The sequence below is a fragment of the Phasianus colchicus genome, chromosome 2, assembly GCF_987193195.1.
Source record: "Phasianus colchicus chromosome 2, bPhaCol1.hap1.1, whole genome shotgun sequence".
NCBI classification, from domain to species: domain Eukaryota; kingdom Metazoa; phylum Chordata; class Aves; order Galliformes; family Phasianidae; genus Phasianus; species Phasianus colchicus.
Window position 1 is genome coordinate 88,210,898 of NC_143437.1, and position 19,212 is coordinate 88,230,109.

Here is a 19,212-nt window from a genome sequence, read left to right on the forward strand (position 1 = left end):
TAATTAGTCTGCTGCTACTCATTCCTTGCTCCTATTCTTGCATGGCTGGACTGCTGCAGTGAGGAGAAAGACACTTGACTTTTACCTTCCCAGTCACTTCTCAAAGCAGCTCTGCTTACCTTTTCAGTAAAAGAGTTTGCAGATGCTTTAAGGTCTTGTTGAGAGAAAGCCTGTTTCGGATTCTTTACCCTCATTTGATGGAAATTGTCACCATCCACTTCAGAAATATAGACGTAAACTCTTTTTGTCTTTCCAGTTAGTTGTTCTTCTCAGTAAGACTCAAACAGATGAGGGAGATATACCTGTGAACCAGTTTATAGGCAGAATTGCTGCCCAGCAAAGTTAACTCCTCTTCTGACTTGCATGGGCCAATAATGTACTTCAGAGTTACAAATTTGGAACACCCCAATCACCCACATACTGCTCATATTAGTTCTTGACTTCTTAAAATTAACATTGCTTGGCTAGCTGGAAGTAGCAGTTTGAACTAGAAGGGCAGTTTGCCCATCATAGTACTTAAGAAGTTTTGTGTTGCTATGCCTCTGTTCCAAATGGAATGGTGGTCAAAGCATTGCAGAGACTAACGCAGGGCATCACCTCTGCATTCTGTAAGTGTGTGCTCGGTCCCCAAGGGATACAGTAAACTTGCTAAGAACATTACTTGCTCGGGCTGCACAGGTATTTAGACAAAAGCTTTTGGGTTAGTGTTTGGCTTTGATGTCTGTCGTTGTGCCCATGGGGTAATTCTGAAAATGCAAAGATGGCTCTACTCTGGAGGTACTGAACAATGCAAAATCCCATTGCATTTAGGATATGAGCTAGCAAGCAACTGACGGAGGGTGTCTACATTTCAGCAGTAGGTTGCCTAAACTTTTCAGTAGAGCTCACTCAAAGCAGGATTCATCTCATCTACAACATTGGTCATCTAAGCTTGTTATTATGGTACACAGCAGTCCAATTCCCCTGACTGGCCTTGAAGGTCTAATTCAGGATAGAAAGAACCACATCTTACATGTCCAGCTGTCATTATACTTATCAGGATCCTAAACTGAAATCCATAGAATATCAGCTCATTTGCACATAAGTCTGGTGACACCTGGTGGTGATTGGTACCAGTATTTGCTATCTAAAGACTCGAGGTGGGAGCTGGAGAGTTTTTTTGTTATTTGCAATTAGTCATTTTGATCAGATATGCCTTAGGTGTTCAAGCAGCCTGCAACACTGCACTTAAGCCCCTGCCAGCAAAAGGAAGCTTGGTATTCTGCTAATGGATTGGTGTAGCATTGAGACCAGAGATACACACTCAGAAATAGGTAGCCTTTATAATATTATAATAATATTTATATAGATAATATATATAATATTATATAATATTTACAGATATAAGCATATATATTTATATATGTAACATTTATTATTATATAATAATATATATTATTATAACAATATGTATAATAATAATACATATATTAATAATATTTATGCACGTTATGTATATATATGTATATTTATGATACAAGGGACACCAAACCATATCCCTTAGTGCCAGGATAGTTGTTCATGATACAGTGTATGTTTTAAATCAGTAATGAGTACAGAGCAGCTCATCCAACTTCCCCTGATAAAATGACACTTCACTCTGTATAAAAAAACTGAGAGAAGCTTGAAAGTTTTATTTCAACACTGATAGTAGGTTTGATATTTAGAAACAGTAGAAGAAGATAAACGTATTCAAAAGGAAGACAGGTTTTTGTACAAGACAGTACAGGCACATGCCTTTATTCATTAGTGACTAACAATATGGTTAGAATTGATTACTTAATTACAGAAGCTACAAAATTATACTTCAAAACAATACATCTCTGAGATACAGTGCTTATGCAGTCTCCTGGTGTGCTCAGCACCTCTGAAAGCTATCGAACTTAGAGGTAAAGGTCCCTCGAGTCAGCAGATTGCTTAAGCAGATCAAAATATATCATTAACAAACCACTGTTTTAGCTTTTATAAATAGCTTGCAACACACCAGCTGGCAAGTGCCAGTAATTAGGGTACACGTATTGATCTTTTACTGAAAAGATAAAAGCAAAATAAGACTTGTGTTCCAATTTGTCTTTCAAGTATGGAGAGCCTGCCTGCTTGCAAGGTGGGCATGGCTGACATACTTCAGTTCTCAAGTTGCTACATTCTCCTACAGAAGCATAAAAACAAGCCTCAAAATCATCAAAAGGCTGTAGAAAAGAAAACAGAAAAAAAAGTCCATAAATACAATTGTGCATAAACAGTGAAAATCATCATTAAACAACAGCACATTCATAAATACCTGACACTAGAATCTCTAGTAAGCAATCTTTCAAAGTGTTTCAATCTATAGCATCAATGTCCACCAAAAGTCTGTCTAAGCATACTGTTCTGTCATTGACACAACAGAAAATAACATTTTGCAGTTTCAGTCCTGATTTATAACTTTTAGCAACTGTGTGTGTGTGTGTGTTTAAGATGACTTTTGTATGAAGTTAGATGACTGGCTTTATGCATATCTGTATGGAAGCACTGAAGCTTTCCTCAGGTTCTTCCAAAAGCCTTATCAACATGCATTAATGTTTCACTGCAGACATCTCCTTTCTTTGCTGAGAAACGCTGTCCTCAGTTTATGTATCTGCCTAGTGAGACAAAAAGCAGGTCAACGGAAACAGGACCAAACTAATTTCACTTAAACCATACAGCTGCTAGATGGTAGTAACCTCCACTGATGCTAGCTTGAATCAGATGTTGAGTAGCAACTATTTGAAAATCAGTGAAATCTTTACATTGAGATCCTCAATATATGTTTACCTCAGGCATGCTACAAGTCCAGCTGGCATCAGTTTCTTGGACCTCTTGAACCTCATTCCCATTATAACGGTCAAAAGAAAAGCTGAAACTGTAAAAAAAAAAATTCAATGCATTTGTTACCTCTTTCAGAGAGAACTGTCAGGAATATGGAGAGTAATCAAAGGTCAGTGACATGTTTTACTACAAAACATAGTTTAGTAAAATGTGAGATCATAGAGAGAGATCTGTAAAAATATTCTTGCTTTTCCAAAATTCATTACCAGGACTCCCTTCAGCTGCAGATACAATTTCCAGGTGCAGAAGAATGCTAAATCCTTTTCTGTGAATGCAAAGCAAGTTTGTCAGGTGGTGAATTTGTATTCCTCTGTATATCTGCATTCATCGGGGCTACCAATGAAGTTGGAAGAATCCTCTTCATTAACAGTAACATTTATGCTGAGTTACAAATACAGTGTGTCATAATCCCAACACTGCAACTGTTTTTCTTACTAGTTATCCAAGGAGCTAGAACACACAAACTGTTGGGATTTTTTTTTCCTTAAAAAAAAAAAAAAAAAGAAATCATTTTAGATGCTAGCTCTGTATTTGCTAAGCCTTAAAAACTAGATTTGAAAGTTTTCCTTTATTTCTGCTCCAGGATATGGCTTAACATCTCCTGCACTGTGGTCATAAGTACTTCTGATTAGCAGCAAGGCTTGCAACACCAGGCGGGCAGCCCCACAGGGCAACAGATGCAGCATAAGCAATGGAGAACAAACATCATGAAAGGAATTGCATCTTCTTCCTGGACCTTTTACCTGAAAACAGAGGTAGCAACAGACCAGTCAACCAGGCCTGGGGATTCCAAATCAGGTAATGACTGCTAAAGAGACTGAGAATACATAAAGCTGCAAAGATAGCTATAGTTGATTTAAAAAACTGACACCTGAAATGTTTCATAGAAGAGAGCAGAGGCAGGGCTGATAGCTGGGTTGTATCACTCTGGCAGCTCTTCTATTCTCATGGAGCAGATAAACCATCCAGCAAATTCTCTTTAAACTCCCCCACCTTCTGTGGACAGTTCTGTGAGCTGTGCTCACAGTTGTCAAAAATGAGTTTTGAACTCATTCCAACATTATGTGACAAGTTCTGGCAGTTACAAACAAAAGTCTCCTGGCTAAGCATGTGCACTCATTAAAGATAGCTTGCTTCACTATCCCTTGCTCTTATTTTCTGGTCCCATAGTTATGATCCTCTCAGGAATGTCTGAAGAGCAGACTATTCCACAGCATGTATCTTGTCTAGGGCCCCGACTATATTTACAATTAATTAGAAGCTACAAAACATGCCTGGGTTTAGTTTGTGATGTCTCTGCAGTTACCAATATTCAGCTTTTCAAATGTGCCAGGGAGTTTTTAAGATGTTTATCTTTTAGACCTGATTTTCAAAAGCATTGAATATTCAACATTTCACTTTTAATCAGTTAAAAAAAATAATACAGCCAAATTCAGCTCAGTAAACCATAAAGATAAAACTCATAAAACAGCTCAATACAGCAAATGCACTGAGTTGCATTCTCAGTAACAAACTTAAGCATGACTTTCTACACCTATTTCAATCAGTAAGCAGTCTAGAAAACACAGGAGCTCACTTCAGGGGCAGTGGACTCTCCATTCCTTATTTATTTATTGTTTTTAATAAATGTTTTTTTTTTTCAAACATTTTCAAATTAGCAACAGTGCATAAATGCTTGAAAAAATAGTTTATAAAACTACTAGGGAAATTTGGCTCTGGTATCTGTATGCCACATACACTTGGCACACAGGACAAGTTACAAGAACCCCAACACAAGGACTTGTACTGAATCACTACCCACGCTATTGTAGGAGGCTCCCAAGTAGGTAACAGATACTGTAGATAACCACAATTATGGAGGAGATTTTTTTTCCTTATCCTTTTTAAAGGTTTGGGGCACTTGTCTCATTACATTCTAATTTACCCCACTAGTTTCTATGCTCAGAAGGGTCACCCTCTTCCATGCATTTAGGCTGCCTCTCACACTTATGCTCTAGTTGCTCTAGGTACTTCAGAAAGCTAAGCATAAATGAAAGCATTCTGATTTTCTACAAAATCCATAGACATTTATTAGAGAGCCTGGTTTATTACATCTGATATCTACATTAGTGGAAATCATACACCAGTCCTTCCAAAACGAGGGAACTGGAAAACAATCAACATGTAATAAGTTCTAATTTTTCTCTTTCACAAATTCTGTATCCAAATTCATGATATCATTGACCCATAAAAGTACAATGTTGGATGCTGCTTAACAGCATCTCACATTGAATGACTACAAATTTACATACACTCATGGTTGTGTCGTCAGTGCAAATGTCAGATGTCAGTAATCTGAGCAAATTCATGGCTGCAAATCCTGAATATCCAATTTTAGACCATGCAGGAGCTGCTCAGGTACACTATGATTACCTTTACCAAAGAACCCAGTTGGTGTGAATGCTACTTTTTTTTTTTTTTAATTAAATGGAAGACATTTTTACAGCTGTAGCTGATTTCAAACAAACAAAGCCAACAAAAATGCTCTACCATAAGTTCTAACTAAGGTTAGAAAAAATGATTGTTTGCTAGCACAATCTGGATTACATGCAAGTTAAATGTGTGTGAAACCACAGCCTAGGCCATCAGTACTAAAATCATGAGTGGCAGAAGTTTCCAGTAACTCTTACTGCAAATCAGTTACATGAGGTGAATGATGTACCCCTTTGATAGAGGGGGTAGTTCCTTGCTTTCATGAAGGTTTCATGGAAGCTTGCTAGGATGATAATCATTGCATGGTTTGTACCCTTTCTTGGCAGTAAAGAAAACCACCACATCAACTATTTGTTTCATTGAGAGCTAAGGACATTCAACATCATGCAAGACTTTATCTTACACCACCTTTAAGTCTCAAGTTACATTCTGATCTGTCTCGTATGATTTCATTCCAGTACTTTTCCATGTTTCTCAGCTGGATTTCACAACACGTACATTGTTACGTAACCACCCAGCACTGTGGTTACACACCTGTTGGTTGTGTGTGAATGAGCTGCTTTATCTTGCCAATAGTTCCACACATAAGCTCTTGAATTTTGCAAGCTAAACTGAAGTGTCAAATTATATTTCAAAAAAAATTAAGAAAAAAACAAAGAATTGTCACAATACTTAAAACAAGAGAGATTTTTACAGGCACTTCAGTGAAGTCTCCTTTTTTTATTATTTTAAACTGTAGTAAAACACTTACACAATGATATCTTCACATTTCTTGGATCACGTGTTACACAGTAAGCTCCATAACCAGCCATGGAACCAAAGGTAAGACCAGCAGCTAAAGAAATTTTACTACCTGCAAGAAAACATTCAAGTGTTATCTTTCAACACAATGTCTTTATGCTCAGTCTACACAGTAACTGTCTCTACGCAGTATTATCTGAATATTCTGAAAATAAGAGCCGTGTCTGCCACTGTGCAGCCAACTCAGCCTGTGTGAAAGAAGGCAGCATTTCTGTAACCCCTCCTAGTCATTGTCTTGTATAGCATTACTGGCAATGTCTGTTAAGTTAGAGGGTGAGGATGAGGACCTACTAATACTTGTAATTCGGGAAGAATGCTCTTTGAAGAACAAACCTGAACTAGGCTATTTTTTCTATCATGCATACATTCTGAAGCATTTTTGTAACCTTTCTGGACTATCTATTCATTTTTATTGTGTCTTATAGCACTTGGGATCCTCTGAGAAATGACACTAAAGTCATTATGGTCAATGCATATAAAGGCTAAACTGGATGCCATGGTATCACTGACATTACATTTAATATAGATCTAAAAAAAAATAAAGCAACAAAGAAACCCCCAAACAACTAGATGGCAATGAGGATGTCTTTTTTAATTAACTTGACATTTCCTTTCAATGCTATTACACAACTGGTTCATGAAGTCCAGAGTTTCAGCAGTATATTTGGTTTCTGAATAGGCATTTGACTTGGTACCATATGACAAAAGTGCAGAATCAGCACAGCAGGCAATATCTGGATTAATCTGATTCCAAAATGATTACAAAGGAAGAATCCAGAACCCCAGAAGACATATAGATCCCAGTCCTGTTATACTGAACATTTTTAATCAAGAATCTGCAAGAAAACAGAAATCATTACTGATAAAAATAAATAAATCACATTTTCCACAAGGACTGACCAGCTACTAAAGACAGAAGATAACAAGCAAATGGGATAGTTAGTGAGAGCAGATGGCAGGGAGGAGGGGGGGAAGATTTTCAGAAAGTAAAGACATAAAGCCATTTAGGAGCAAACATGCACACACTTGGTATTCGGTGATCCTGAATCCCAAAATCATAATGGATAATGCCATGGTGAACAAGACTGCTGCACTGCTGGAACATTCACCCCGGGACAGCGAGCAGGGAGCTCCGGCTGTCCTCGGCACAGCTGCGACCTCTGCCGGTGCGCTGCACTCAGCTCAGGAAGGCTGCTGCCAGCTGGGCCAATTCACTGCAAGCACCATCGACATGACTCAAATGTGGAAAATATGCCTTAAAGTACATGACAATTTAAAACCTGGTTGCCTAAATTAGAGTGAAAATGTACAGCGTTAAAAATGCCAGACATAATTAACCTCCAGGTCAGAAGAAGTAAATACAAAGTACTCTCCCTGGTGTGCATCTGAAACCCCCAAATCAATCCCAGATGCCTCTATAGAAAATATGTTTTAATTGAAGATAATCTATTGTGCTTAACACAGGAACAATTAAAGGAAATGAAATGGCACAAAACACATTGAGGGTCAAAAGTAAGAGCAGACTTTTGCCCCGAAAACAAACCCATCAGTTGGATAAACAGAAAGAAGCATAAGCTGATCCAAGCAAATCTTCTAGCAGCACGGGCTGGATTTAAGATGCAGTCGTGTTCACTACAGCACAAGTTACATGCCTTTCACCATTTCTTTTTCACAAAACGTAGCAGAGAGGAAAGAGATTCCCCAACCTCAACACATCAGGACTCACCTTTACGAGTGTATCCTACAACGCCTCCAACTGCCAACAGAGCAGCATATGCAAACCCAATCCAGTCAACAGCCATGGTCCCAACTGTGGGGGGAAAAAAACATACTGTGGCTGAAGACTTGAGTAAAAAAAAACCAAACAACCACATTGTTTAAAGTATTCTAAATAACATCTCACTCTTGGAAGTTGTGCTTTATTACTGTATCACGCCATTCAAAGGATAAAGATGCATCTATGGGCTGTCACATCATCTTGTCACCAGCTGGGGCCCTTCCTTACTCCTCAGTACAGAGGCATACCATACTTCTATCAGACTGCTCCCAGTCAAAAATACACATAGGCAAGCGCTGAGCTGGGCGCTAGCTGAGCGTGGGGTTTGTTGCACTGCGCTGAGGGCTGGTCAGAGCACGGCTTAGCTACAGGAACTACAGGGCTAAACGAGGCCGCGCTACAACATGAGCCCTGAAAACGAGGTCAGGGGCCGGGCTCAGAGCTGCCCTCTGATCCACCACCCTTCACAGCCTCGGCAGGCCGTGCCCAGCCGCCGGCTGTCCCCGCGCAGGGCGCTCCCATCCCCAGCTCCGGCCCCGCTCCCGCTGAAGGCAGGCGGAGCCTGCAGCTCCCGCCGGCAGAACGGAGGCGGCTGCAGCGCAAACCCATCGCTCCCCCCGGAGCCCGCTCGCCTCCCGCCGTACCTCTTTCCGCCGCGCCGCCCCGCCGCCCTCCGACCTCCCTCCGCCCCGCCCTCCGCCCTCCCTCCGGGCTCTACCGGCGGTTTCGGACCTCCTCCTGGCGAGGAGCGAGGAAGGTGGTGGGTTTGTGCTGCCATCATGGCGCCGTGAGGGGGGAGCGCCGTTTTGTGGCTCTTGGCAGAAGCGGGAGGCAGAGCAGGGTCCAGGCGAGGCTGTGCAGCTGCAGCCCTCGGCTCAGGGAGTGTTGTCTTCTGCTTCGGAAGCTCCTTGGGCAGCCTTGGGGTGGCTGGTCTTCCTGGGCTCCAAGGGCAGAGTGAAAGATCTGTAGTCTGACTTAGGATTTTAATTCTGAAAACCCCATCAGATCCACCCTGAAACCCATGACTGAGAGCCAGGCCCTGCTCTGCTCACAGCCCCTCGTGCTGGGCTCTCCCTCCCTTAATTCATTGCTCAGAGCACTTCTATTCTCTGCGTTGAATCATAGAATCATTAAGATTGGATAAGAGCTATAAGATGACCTAGTCCAACCATCAATCCGTCCCCACCGTGCCCTTCTAACTAACCGTGTCCTTCACTGTCACATCTACACTCTTCTTGAACATCTCCAGGGATGGTGACTCCACCACCTCCTTGGGCAGCCTGTGCCAATGCCTCACCACTCTTTCTGAGAAGAAATTTTTCCTAATATCCAGCCTGAACTTCTCCTGGTTCAGCTTGAGGCCGTTACCTCTAAGCATATTACTGTTATGCAGAAGAGGCCGATCCCCACCTCGCCACAACCTCCTTTTATCCAGCTGTAGAGTGATAAGGTTTCCTCTGAGCCTCCTCTTCTCTGGACTAAACAATCCCAGTTCCCTCAGTTGCTCCCCATAAGACTTGTGTTCCAGACGCCTCACAGCTTTATTGTCCTTCTCTGGACACACTCCAGGGCCTCCATGTCCTTTTTGTGGTCATGGCTCCCAAAACTGAACACTCAAGTTGCAGCCTCACCAGGTCTGACTGGAGAAGAATGATCACCTGCCTGCTTCTGCTGGCAATATTATTTCTGATACAAGCCAGTATGCCATTGGCCTCCTTGGCTACCTGGACACACCTCTGGCTCATGTTCAGCTGGCTGTTGATGGAAACCCCCAGATCCTTTTCTTCTGTGTGGCTTTCCAGCCACACTACCCAAACCTGCAGTGTTGCGTCTTCAGAACCAAGGGATATCTGCATGAAATTGCTCTGGCAGACGTGCAGACAGGATGCTCATGCTGTTTGTTTGTTCAGGGAAACCAACAGACCCAGACCTCAGGACTCAGATACGACACACGTAGCTGATTTATCAGACCACTTGACATGGTTATTCTAGCATTTTACCCTTCTCATCTTCCAGTGCTGTTTGTTTGGGACCATTCCACTACAGGCTATTTTTGTACATATTTTCTCATCTTCCTTGATGCTACTTTAGCTTTCTCTCAAATTAGCTATTCTTGATCGGTTGGGACATGTAGCTCAGTGGTAGCTGGAGGTGCCTGCTGTGACATTCCCCACGCTTCCATTGTTCCTGCAAGTCAGCGGAACATAAGCCTGGCCACAGGGAGAGAAACACAATGCCATGTAATGCGAGTTGGATACCTGCCTTATGTAGGGGTCATTTGAAAATCCCTGCCAAAATCTTGTTTTTCCTTTATATTTCTTTGCTTAAAGGTGTGGGAGTTTTCCGCTCCAAAGAATTTGCTGGAAAGTCTATCAGTACTCTCATTAGGGTTTTAACACACTTAATTTCCACTACTAATGTCCCATTTGTTTTTTCTGTTAGCATTTAATTGTGACACAAACCCACTCCACGTGAGCTGTCCAAGTCTGCCTGCTCAGTGGAAAATAGAACCATTCACCTTATCTCACAAGATTCAGTGGGAAGGAAGACGAGAGGTACAGCAACTGTTGGAAAACAAGCATAGGACACTTGAGGGCAGGACGGCTTCAAAATACAAACCAAATTGGGTTCATTAATCTGAAGTCCAGAAATCTTGGATTTCTTTATGAAACATTCTGAGACTTGCAGCTCTTGAAAAACACGACATAAACAAAATAAGCATTGAATTAAACTGAGCAAAATCATGCAGTCCTACTGGAGGTGACTCCAAAACATAAACAACTACAGCGTCTTTTGGCACCTATAGGATAATGCCCAGTTGCAGTTACTGATTCAATGATACTCCTCACTGAAGTCTGGGCTAAATTTGAATTCTCATAATTATACACAGCTTGTAAGGTTCTTCTGTATTTTCAATTATGAAAAATATTTGGTATTGTTTTCCCTAAGCTATTACTTAAACTACTGTCTGTTGTGAAACTGTTGCTGTGTTTTACAGAACAGATGGTCTCTTGGGAGTGGTTTTTTGTGTGAGGAGAATTCATTAAATTAGTATGTTGGTATCATGGTAAATCACACCCCTCATCCCTAGCAGTGAGGTATAACAGAGCATGAAGCGAGGCTAGTGTAAATGTTGCTCAGTGCTTTCTATTCTCATTTTCAATTGTTCCTAACTGCCAGTCTGAGCTGAAATTTCCCCTGCCGGGTATCTATTTCCAGCTGTTTTATTTTAGCTTGTTTTGGTTGTTTTGATTGATATCATGATTTGTTTGCTTTGTTTTTGGAAAGTTCCATTTACAACAGCTGCGCCAATTACAAGGATGAATTTAGAGAATACATGGTTTTGTCCATTATAAACATAACTATTTCACTCAAGAGCCTCAATGTCTCTCTGGTTTAGAAAAAACAGTTTTCATATTTGGCAAGATTTAGTTTCAGGAACATTTTTCCATTTTCATGGAAATGTGATCTTAAGAGCGGTCACATATTGAGAGGAAGCTTCTTAATATTATACAGCCCACTCCCCTAAAGATTTCATCTGTATTGGTAAAGGGACATCTCTTTTTTAGGTCCATCTGCACTCACATCCAAGCATATGTATATACTACAGCAGAGCTTCTGTCTTGATTTGCGAGCATTCTATAAAAAACAAGAAGACTTTATGGGGCTGAAATGTAATACCCGAGGGACCCTCTCCTTCAACATTTTTGCTCAGGCTACCCACTGTTAGAAGGGAGGGTGCTGGCAGAAAGAATCACATGGAAGACCCATTTCCTGCTATAAGCTGTTTATAGTTTTTGCTATATTACCAATGAATACACTGAATTGGAGGTAAGAACTAGAGAATCTTTAAGATCCCTTCCAACCCAAGCCATTTGATGATTCTCTGAGTACTGTAAAAAAACAAAGATCCTGAATCAGGAAAAAGCAGCAGCTATGTTCACTGAGACAGCTGTAATTCTGGAAGATTTTTGCACAAAAGATTGTTCTTTTCAACAAGTGGGCCTATGGAAAGGGAAGAATAGGAAAATCTAGTTTAAAAAATGCTATTTCAGAGGCGTCAGATTTAATAATCTATAGTTGAATAGGAAAGAATTCTGTTGTCATATTCGAATACAAAAAGGTGACCATTAAAAAGAAATTCTGTAAGCTTTCATACATGCACATTTATATAAGAAGAGAGAAGAACAGCAGTATTAAAATAATTGAAGGTTGTTTTAAAAGGCTGAGAGGATTTCTGTAGAGCTTCACTGGGCAGCTCTTATGGATCATTACCTTTCAGTCCTGAGCTGTTGCTTCCTGGAAAATTTAGTAGGAAGGCATGGGTCAGTGTCATTCAGTCTAATTGTAAAAAGCTCGTTATAATAACTGTGAAATAATCTTTTCAAACATATATGATAATAAACAGCCACAAAAAATAAGAATCTTTCTATGAACTAAACATATATGACATGAACTGAAGCCTGAATAAAGAAACAGGCAGAGAAAAGAGTGATTGGGCAGTAATTTCAGAGGAGATGATGCTCTAATTTAATGGTCAGCTGCTTCTAAGGGTTTTTTTTTTTTTTTTCATTTCCAGTTTTCCTTTTCAATCCTTTATGTTGTTCAGTAATTGATGTTTATTGCTCTCTCTCCCAAGTCCTAATGGGTGAGTCAACCCCACAGCCCGGTGAAAGTCTAACCGGGCAGAAATATACATGTTTTTCTACTGAACTAGTTAGTGCAGTCTGTTCTCAGGAGGGTCCAACAAGTTCTGGGGCACAGAGGAGGAGCTGGGACCTGGTGGAAAGCTTGAGAGAGTATGTGCAAGAATCACTGAGAAGGAGTGAGATAACCTGATGCTGCGTATTCCCTCCAACTTTGCTTTTGAAATTTACATGTAGGAAAGCCTTATGAAGTGGCACTGAGAAAAGTCTTGGTAAACTGGGTGAAATGCAACTCAGGATTATGGTTGTTTAATGGTCTCTGGAATCTTCCCAGATTCCAAGTCTAACTAAACAATTGCTTCTGGAAGCTGGCAAACACTGAAATAAGGTATATGCCCACATGCCATCTGCGGGCCCTGAAGACTGGCAGTATCCAACAGGATTTTAATGGTGAAACCTCTAGTGAAATTAGGTTCTAGGTATACCTGGTATTGGGAGGATTGAGGGAGATAAATGGGTGAGGGTGTCACTGTGATCTGCAGTGATTCGGCAGAGCACATGTAAAACAGTTTCTGCCCAGCAGGCCTGGTCAAAGGGATATAGTAAGGGTTAAGAGTGAGCGATCAAACTACCTTGGGTTATCATCAGTGCAGTGGTGCCAAATGAATCTGTCTCTTGAAGAAATGGAGATTTTTCTCTTCGGTACCTCAGAAATCCTTCATTTAAATAAATCCAGATTAGGAACACTGGCTGTGCTGTGCTTCCGAGTTAAATTTCTCATCTTTCTTAACAAGTATGTGGATTTTAGAGAAGTTCAGGAAGTCGGAGTGAAACCCCAAGGGATTTCAGAGTCATCTGAAGTTGCTTGTTTGTCACTCTGTGATGTTTTTATCTGATTGAAAACAACTTGTGAAGATGAAAGTTTCTTGGGAAGAAGGGATGTTGTGTGGGTGTGTGTGTGCGTTCTCAGCCCCAGTATTTGTGGTCCTATGATAGAAATCAGGTCTCAGATGCCTCTCACCACTGTGTGCTTCACACAGCGGGCCTGTTTTCAGCTTCATACACCGAGAAACAGTAGGTTGCTTGCCAAAGGCCTGGGAGTCTCTTGCCCTCCTCAGATTCTAGCAGAGAAATACCTTGAGGTATGCCTCAACTAAAGCACCTCAAGGTGCCTTCCCTGAGCTGAAAAATAGCCTGCAGATATGAAAGTTTTAGAATAAAATTCATATGTTCATATCTTGCACTTACTCTTTCCTAGACATCAGTACATGACCACTTTCCTTGTTGGCAGTCAATGGTCCAGCACAGGAGCAAGAGCTAGCTGTGCCTTCAGTCAAGTCCACTATGAACAGTCTTATGATCTTACAGGCAGTCATATCCAAATCATAAACATCCTTCAGATCTTTCTCACACCAAGAAAGTAAATGCAGCCTCCCTCCCAGAGGGAGGAGATCTGTGAGAGCCTGGCTTTTATGGGGTGCACAGACTGGTTCAAGCTGAGATTTCGTAATAATTGGAGTTATTTCAATTGCTGGCTTCTTCATTCTTGGTCCCTCCCTTGACCCAGCTTTGAGACCCAGTGAACTGTGTGCCAAGTGATGATGATCAATCATCAAAAACTGAGGAAAGATGTTGTTTACTGTTGACATTTCTGCTCTGTCATTGCAGCCTTGTAGAGTTGATGATCCTTGGGATCTTTGCTCATGTATGGAAGAAGGAAGTGAAATCCTGCTCAAACCCACGTGCCACGTTCTCAGGGAGCAAATGGAAGGGAGGGAGGCTCTCTGTAGCATAGGCTTCAGTTTGGAGAGAGTGGATATGATTTGGAATTATAAAACTAAGGCAGTGAGTAGAGTGTCCAGAGGCATGTGAGGTAAAGTGTGAGGTTGGTAGGATAATTTATATTTGTTTTTTTGCAGGTGGTATCTCTAGTCCTCTTAAGTCAGGGAAACCCGGTATTTAGATCACTAGCAGTTTCCCTGTTGAAACATACAGCTCTAGGACAATCCACACAATATTAGCACTTAGAAATGGGATTTAATCTATAGCCCTCCTGGTGCTGTCTTTTCCACCGGGGATCCTTCTGCTTTGTCTGCACAGAAATTGATGAATAATCATATCCCAGGAAAGATTTTTCAAGCTATCATAACATTTTCCCCTAGGATATCAATGTATTTTGGTTATATAAACTGAAGGTCCCCAGCTGAAAATTGCTTAGTGCAGCTGAAGGAATGAGAGTGCCAGATTAGACACACTGCTAGGCATGAATCCCAACCCTTATTTGTATGAGTATTCCTTCTGCCTATAGCTAACCACATGAACATCGTGAGTATTGCTTACATAAGTATTACTGAGAAAAAGTGGTGAAAAGGCTTGGATTCTCACAGCACAGTTCTTGTTCCAGTACTTTCCCGGTGAGATTCTGACCCCGTTTCCTTTTCAGAGATCATTAGAGTTGGGATATCCAGGAAGGATGACCACCCACTACTGAGCAGCCTTCAGGAACTATTACCAACTCATCTTTTAGACCTATCAGAAGTCATATTTTTAACAGTTCAGACATTTTCATTCTCCTTCCAAAGCTCATCCCACACTTAGATACACCAGGGTATATCAAACAGTGCTGTAGTGCATACTCAGAAGATCTTTGGTCTCTGCTAAAGACTTTTCCACTGTTCCTCCAGTGTCAAAGTGCCAGAAGCCTCTTACAGCTATGTGGTGAAGAAGTCCCTGGTGGGCATGGGGTCTTGTGGTGCTTTCATCAGACAGTGAGGGTCGGATGTGTCTCCTGCCAAGCTAGACCCGGAGAAACACATCTCAGGGAGACTTCAGGGACCTCACCTAGTAACTCTGGTGACTTACTGTGAAAAAAGTGAAAAAAGCTATCTTCATTTTTTGTTGTTAATGCCCAAGGGTGTGCTGCTGTGGGTGCAAGGGGAGAATTTTAACTATCAGACTACAGGAGGTGTTTGCATGTCTACTTTCATGAACAACTATTTAAGTGTGGAAAAAAGGAAGTCATTTTTATCGTTACACCTAAAAGGAGGAACCAAGCTGAGGCTCTTGTGTAAATCAGCTCCAAAATGTGAAAATGTGAGGAAAAGGATGCCAACAATACTACAACTTGTACTCCAGATTTCAAGCCAAACAACTATGAGGGAAGAAATATTCCATAGAAAAATATTGCATTCCTGCCATCTTTCTGGCCGCAGAGTTGCACTCGTTATGGTAAACTGTAATTGTAGCATTGTGAATACAGTGCTGGAGACAATGGCCTGCCAGTATTTTTCCACTATAAACCCTCATGTGAGGTTTGTAATTTTTCGAAGTGCAATTATCTTTGGCTGGGACACCCAGCTACAGTCTCAGCCCAGAAATTGATTTTTTGCTTCTTTTACCAAGTTGTTTAAAGTTCATTGCTCAATTAAGTGTTAGGGCCTTCATGATTAGGCAATGTCCACGCTGCAAAGATGCACAGAGGTTTTGCTGTCACTGCTGGCACATCAATGCTGAGCTATATTCAGGGCTGAGATCCTACCAGAAAGTCCACATTTTGGACCAAATGCCTGTGTTTGTATCAATGCAGTCTGGGAAAGCCAAGACAGCAGGGTTACAGTGAATTAGCACTGACTGCATATTCAGGCATGCACAACAAAACAGGCATTGGGGAATACTGGAGTGTGTTATTACAGCTATGGAAGGAAGGAGAATTGGCCAGGCCAATTAAATGGGTACAATTGAAAAGATTTGTCTGTCTTGCAGAAAAAAAAAAAGGAAGTTCTGAGTTCTGTTCCAGAAACACTGCTATGTGATTAGTGAGACTGCAACACGCAGCAACCATTTACACGGTGAGGATTTTGATTTTTTCAGCAGGGCTTAGCTAGGGCTGATTCTCTTATCTGTCACACTGTGGTAACTGAGCTCCAAATCCAGCCCCGTTTGTTCTTTTCACAGATAACACGAATGGAAAAACATGGTGGAACCAGTGAGTGCTGCTCTCCCCATTGGAATACAACATGTTAAGTATTACAAATGCTTGCCACGTAACATCTGTGTATGAACACATGGGAAATTGGTGGCAAATTACCAGATGAGCAATGCCTTACTTCAAAACAATTGAGTAGGAGAAAAATATCACATGCTCTCATAAGGTTTCACCTGTACTTAGACATGATTCACTAAGCATGAATTTGTTCTTTGTTTGAGTTTGTTCAGTATTAACACTGAAAGAAAACATGAAATCTTTGTGCTACAGAGGGCTCTGTCTACTTTGTCAGCTTGCTAGATGTTGCAGGGAAAAACTGTTGTGTTCATATAGTTTAATATGGATCAGGATCAAAGCAGTTCATTACTTTATGGATGATCAGTGATTTTTGCATTCCAGATCTGTAATACAACAGGCAGACCATACAACTAGGTACTGAATATTAATAAACCTATGAATTTCTAAGCATCATTCTATAGTTGATCCCAAAGCTTTCTCAGTATTGGCATATGCACACACAGAGGGTGGTGACACACTGGAACAGGTTGCCCAAGGAGGTTGTGGATACCCCATCCCTGGAAGCATTTAAGGCCATGCTGGATGTGGCTCTGGGCAGCCTGGTCTGGTGGTTGGCACAAAGAAAGGGGGTTGAAACTAGATGATCATTGTGGTCCTTTACAACTCAGGCTATTCTATGATTCTATGACATGCACACACTGACACCCACAGAGAGACCCACGCATGGGGCTGTATGCAGCCTTTACTCACGGGCAGTTTGGATTACAAAAACTCTCCCAAAGGATGTGTGTTTCACTGCTTACAGACACCTTCTGTGGGAGATGTGGGTCTCTACCTTCCTGCAGATCCCTGTGGCTCCCTGCAGCTCCTTGGCTGATGCAACGCCCTGGCTGAGCCACATGCCAGGAAAAAGCTGTCTCCCACCCAAACCTCTCCCTCCCATTAAGAGTTTTTACACTTTTATTCTTTCCAGCCCAACTCCTGCTTTGTGTCAAATCACTCTGTAAATCCCTGGTTGCTCTTCAATTTGGCTTTTGGTCATCTTCTGCAACGTGATGATCAGTTTGGTCAATGACCAAACAGTTTGGTCTGGTCAATTCAGATGCACACACACTTTGGACACATCTCTATCTTTACAGGTGCTGCTAAATAGGCCACTTGTGCTAGGGGGCTGTGCATTCCCTCCAGGCCCATAGTTGCCAGGCTCAGATGTTCATTCCATGTGGCTCAGGGTATTGCAAACAGACAGGAAACCCTATTTCCAGACTCTGCTCCAAAACCTGAAAATAAATTTAACAGTTGTTTTACTAAATGTTGCTTGAACACCTATTCTGATTCTCAATCAAGGGGTCATCAATGAGACAGAAGCAGTAAATTGGATTGTTGGAAAAACATGGTAGAGGCCATCTGGGCCTTTACTAGATAGCGAAGAATTTACATTTAATGCTCTCACAGTTTACATTTTCTGAGGTAATAAAGACATTTGGATCATTTTATTTTTTGGATTTTCTACATAAAAAGAAGAGCTGAGGCTGAAAGTGTAACTGGAGTAAGGAAATAATCAGATTGCATACAGCGTGGGGAAGTGCTAACAAATGCCACGTGTTATGTGATTAATATAGTATCAATGCCAGTTATGGATTTGGTTTGTGAGCAGTTGGCTTGAGTTTGGGGGTTTCTGGCCAATAGTGTAACTGATGATTTGATCTATAACAGAATCCTCACCTTTTGGGGATAGAAGAGAGATGTGTTTATAATTTAATGTATTAAGTATTAGCAGAATTGTTCTTCTAGAAAGGATGCAGATAAATTATAGGATCTTAATTTAATTGTTAAATAGTTTTTTCCCACAATGCAGCATAATTTATGGCAGTATAAACAGTGTGGGAGAAAGCTATGCAACTGCTATTGTTCCAGTATGTCTTCAGGCTGTATTTCGAATTGCAACTGGACTGCAGAGAAAGCTCTGGTTCCCACCAGAAGTACAGCTGCAAAACATGCCACTGCTTTTGCCTGAGTTGGGCTCTAATCACTGCTCTGGGCACATCAGTGTGGGCTGCAGGGAAGGCCATCTGTTGGGCGAATTGCCCATCTGTAGGCACTTAGTATCTCTTCACATTTTTTGACAAGCTGAGGGTAATCCATTGACAGAACTTATAATGGGACTGCCCATTATCCTCTACATTTTCCAAGGGAATACAGTGTTCTGTTCTATTGTCCTTCATGTTTGTGTCCTACGTCTTTCTGTCACAAACTTATTTCTCCCTCATTTCTGTAGTTTGCTATCGGCTGAAATGATCTCCCATACATTCTGTAAATCGGAGATTTTTCAAAAGATGTGTTATGTAAATTACAGGCCACTATTATCACTGGAGATAAAATTTCACAGAATCACAGGATTACAGAGTTGTAGGGGTTACAAGGGACCTCCAGAGATCCGTCGAGTCCAACCCCCTGCCAAAGCAGGCTCCCTCCAGCAGGCTGCACAGGCAGGCGTCCAGGCGGGTCTTGAATATCTCTATAGAAGAAGAATCCCCAACCCCTCTGGGCAGCCTGTTCCAGTGCTCTGTCACCCTCACTGTGAAGAAGTTCCTTCGTATATTGGTGTGGAACTTCCTATGCTCCAG

General features: G+C 41.4%; 1 protein-coding gene across 4 annotated transcripts; it reads right to left on the reverse strand.

Moving 5' to 3' along the window:
- Positions 1–1,653: 1,653 nt before the first annotated feature.
- Positions 1,654–8,887, reverse strand: TMEM14A (transmembrane protein 14A). Of its 4 annotated transcripts, none has more exons than XM_031611011.2 (5): positions 8,655–8,887; positions 7,886–7,969; positions 6,110–6,211; positions 2,833–2,920; positions 1,654–2,228 (listed from the first exon to the last, which is right to left on the reverse strand). In XM_031611011.2, the coding sequence occupies exons 2-5, from the start codon at positions 7,959–7,961 to the stop codon at positions 2,189–2,191; spliced, it is 306 nt and encodes a 101-aa protein (XP_031466871.1). In that variant the 5' UTR covers positions 7,962–7,969; positions 8,655–8,887; the 3' UTR covers positions 1,654–2,188. The 4 variants fall into 4 exon arrangements, with proteins under 4 accessions (XP_031466871.1, XP_031466867.2, XP_031466868.1 ...); XM_031611007.2 differs by having other exon boundaries at positions 8,669–8,886; XM_031611008.2 differs by having other exon boundaries at positions 8,581–8,665.
- Between the last annotated feature and the right edge of the window lie 10,325 nt (positions 8,888–19,212).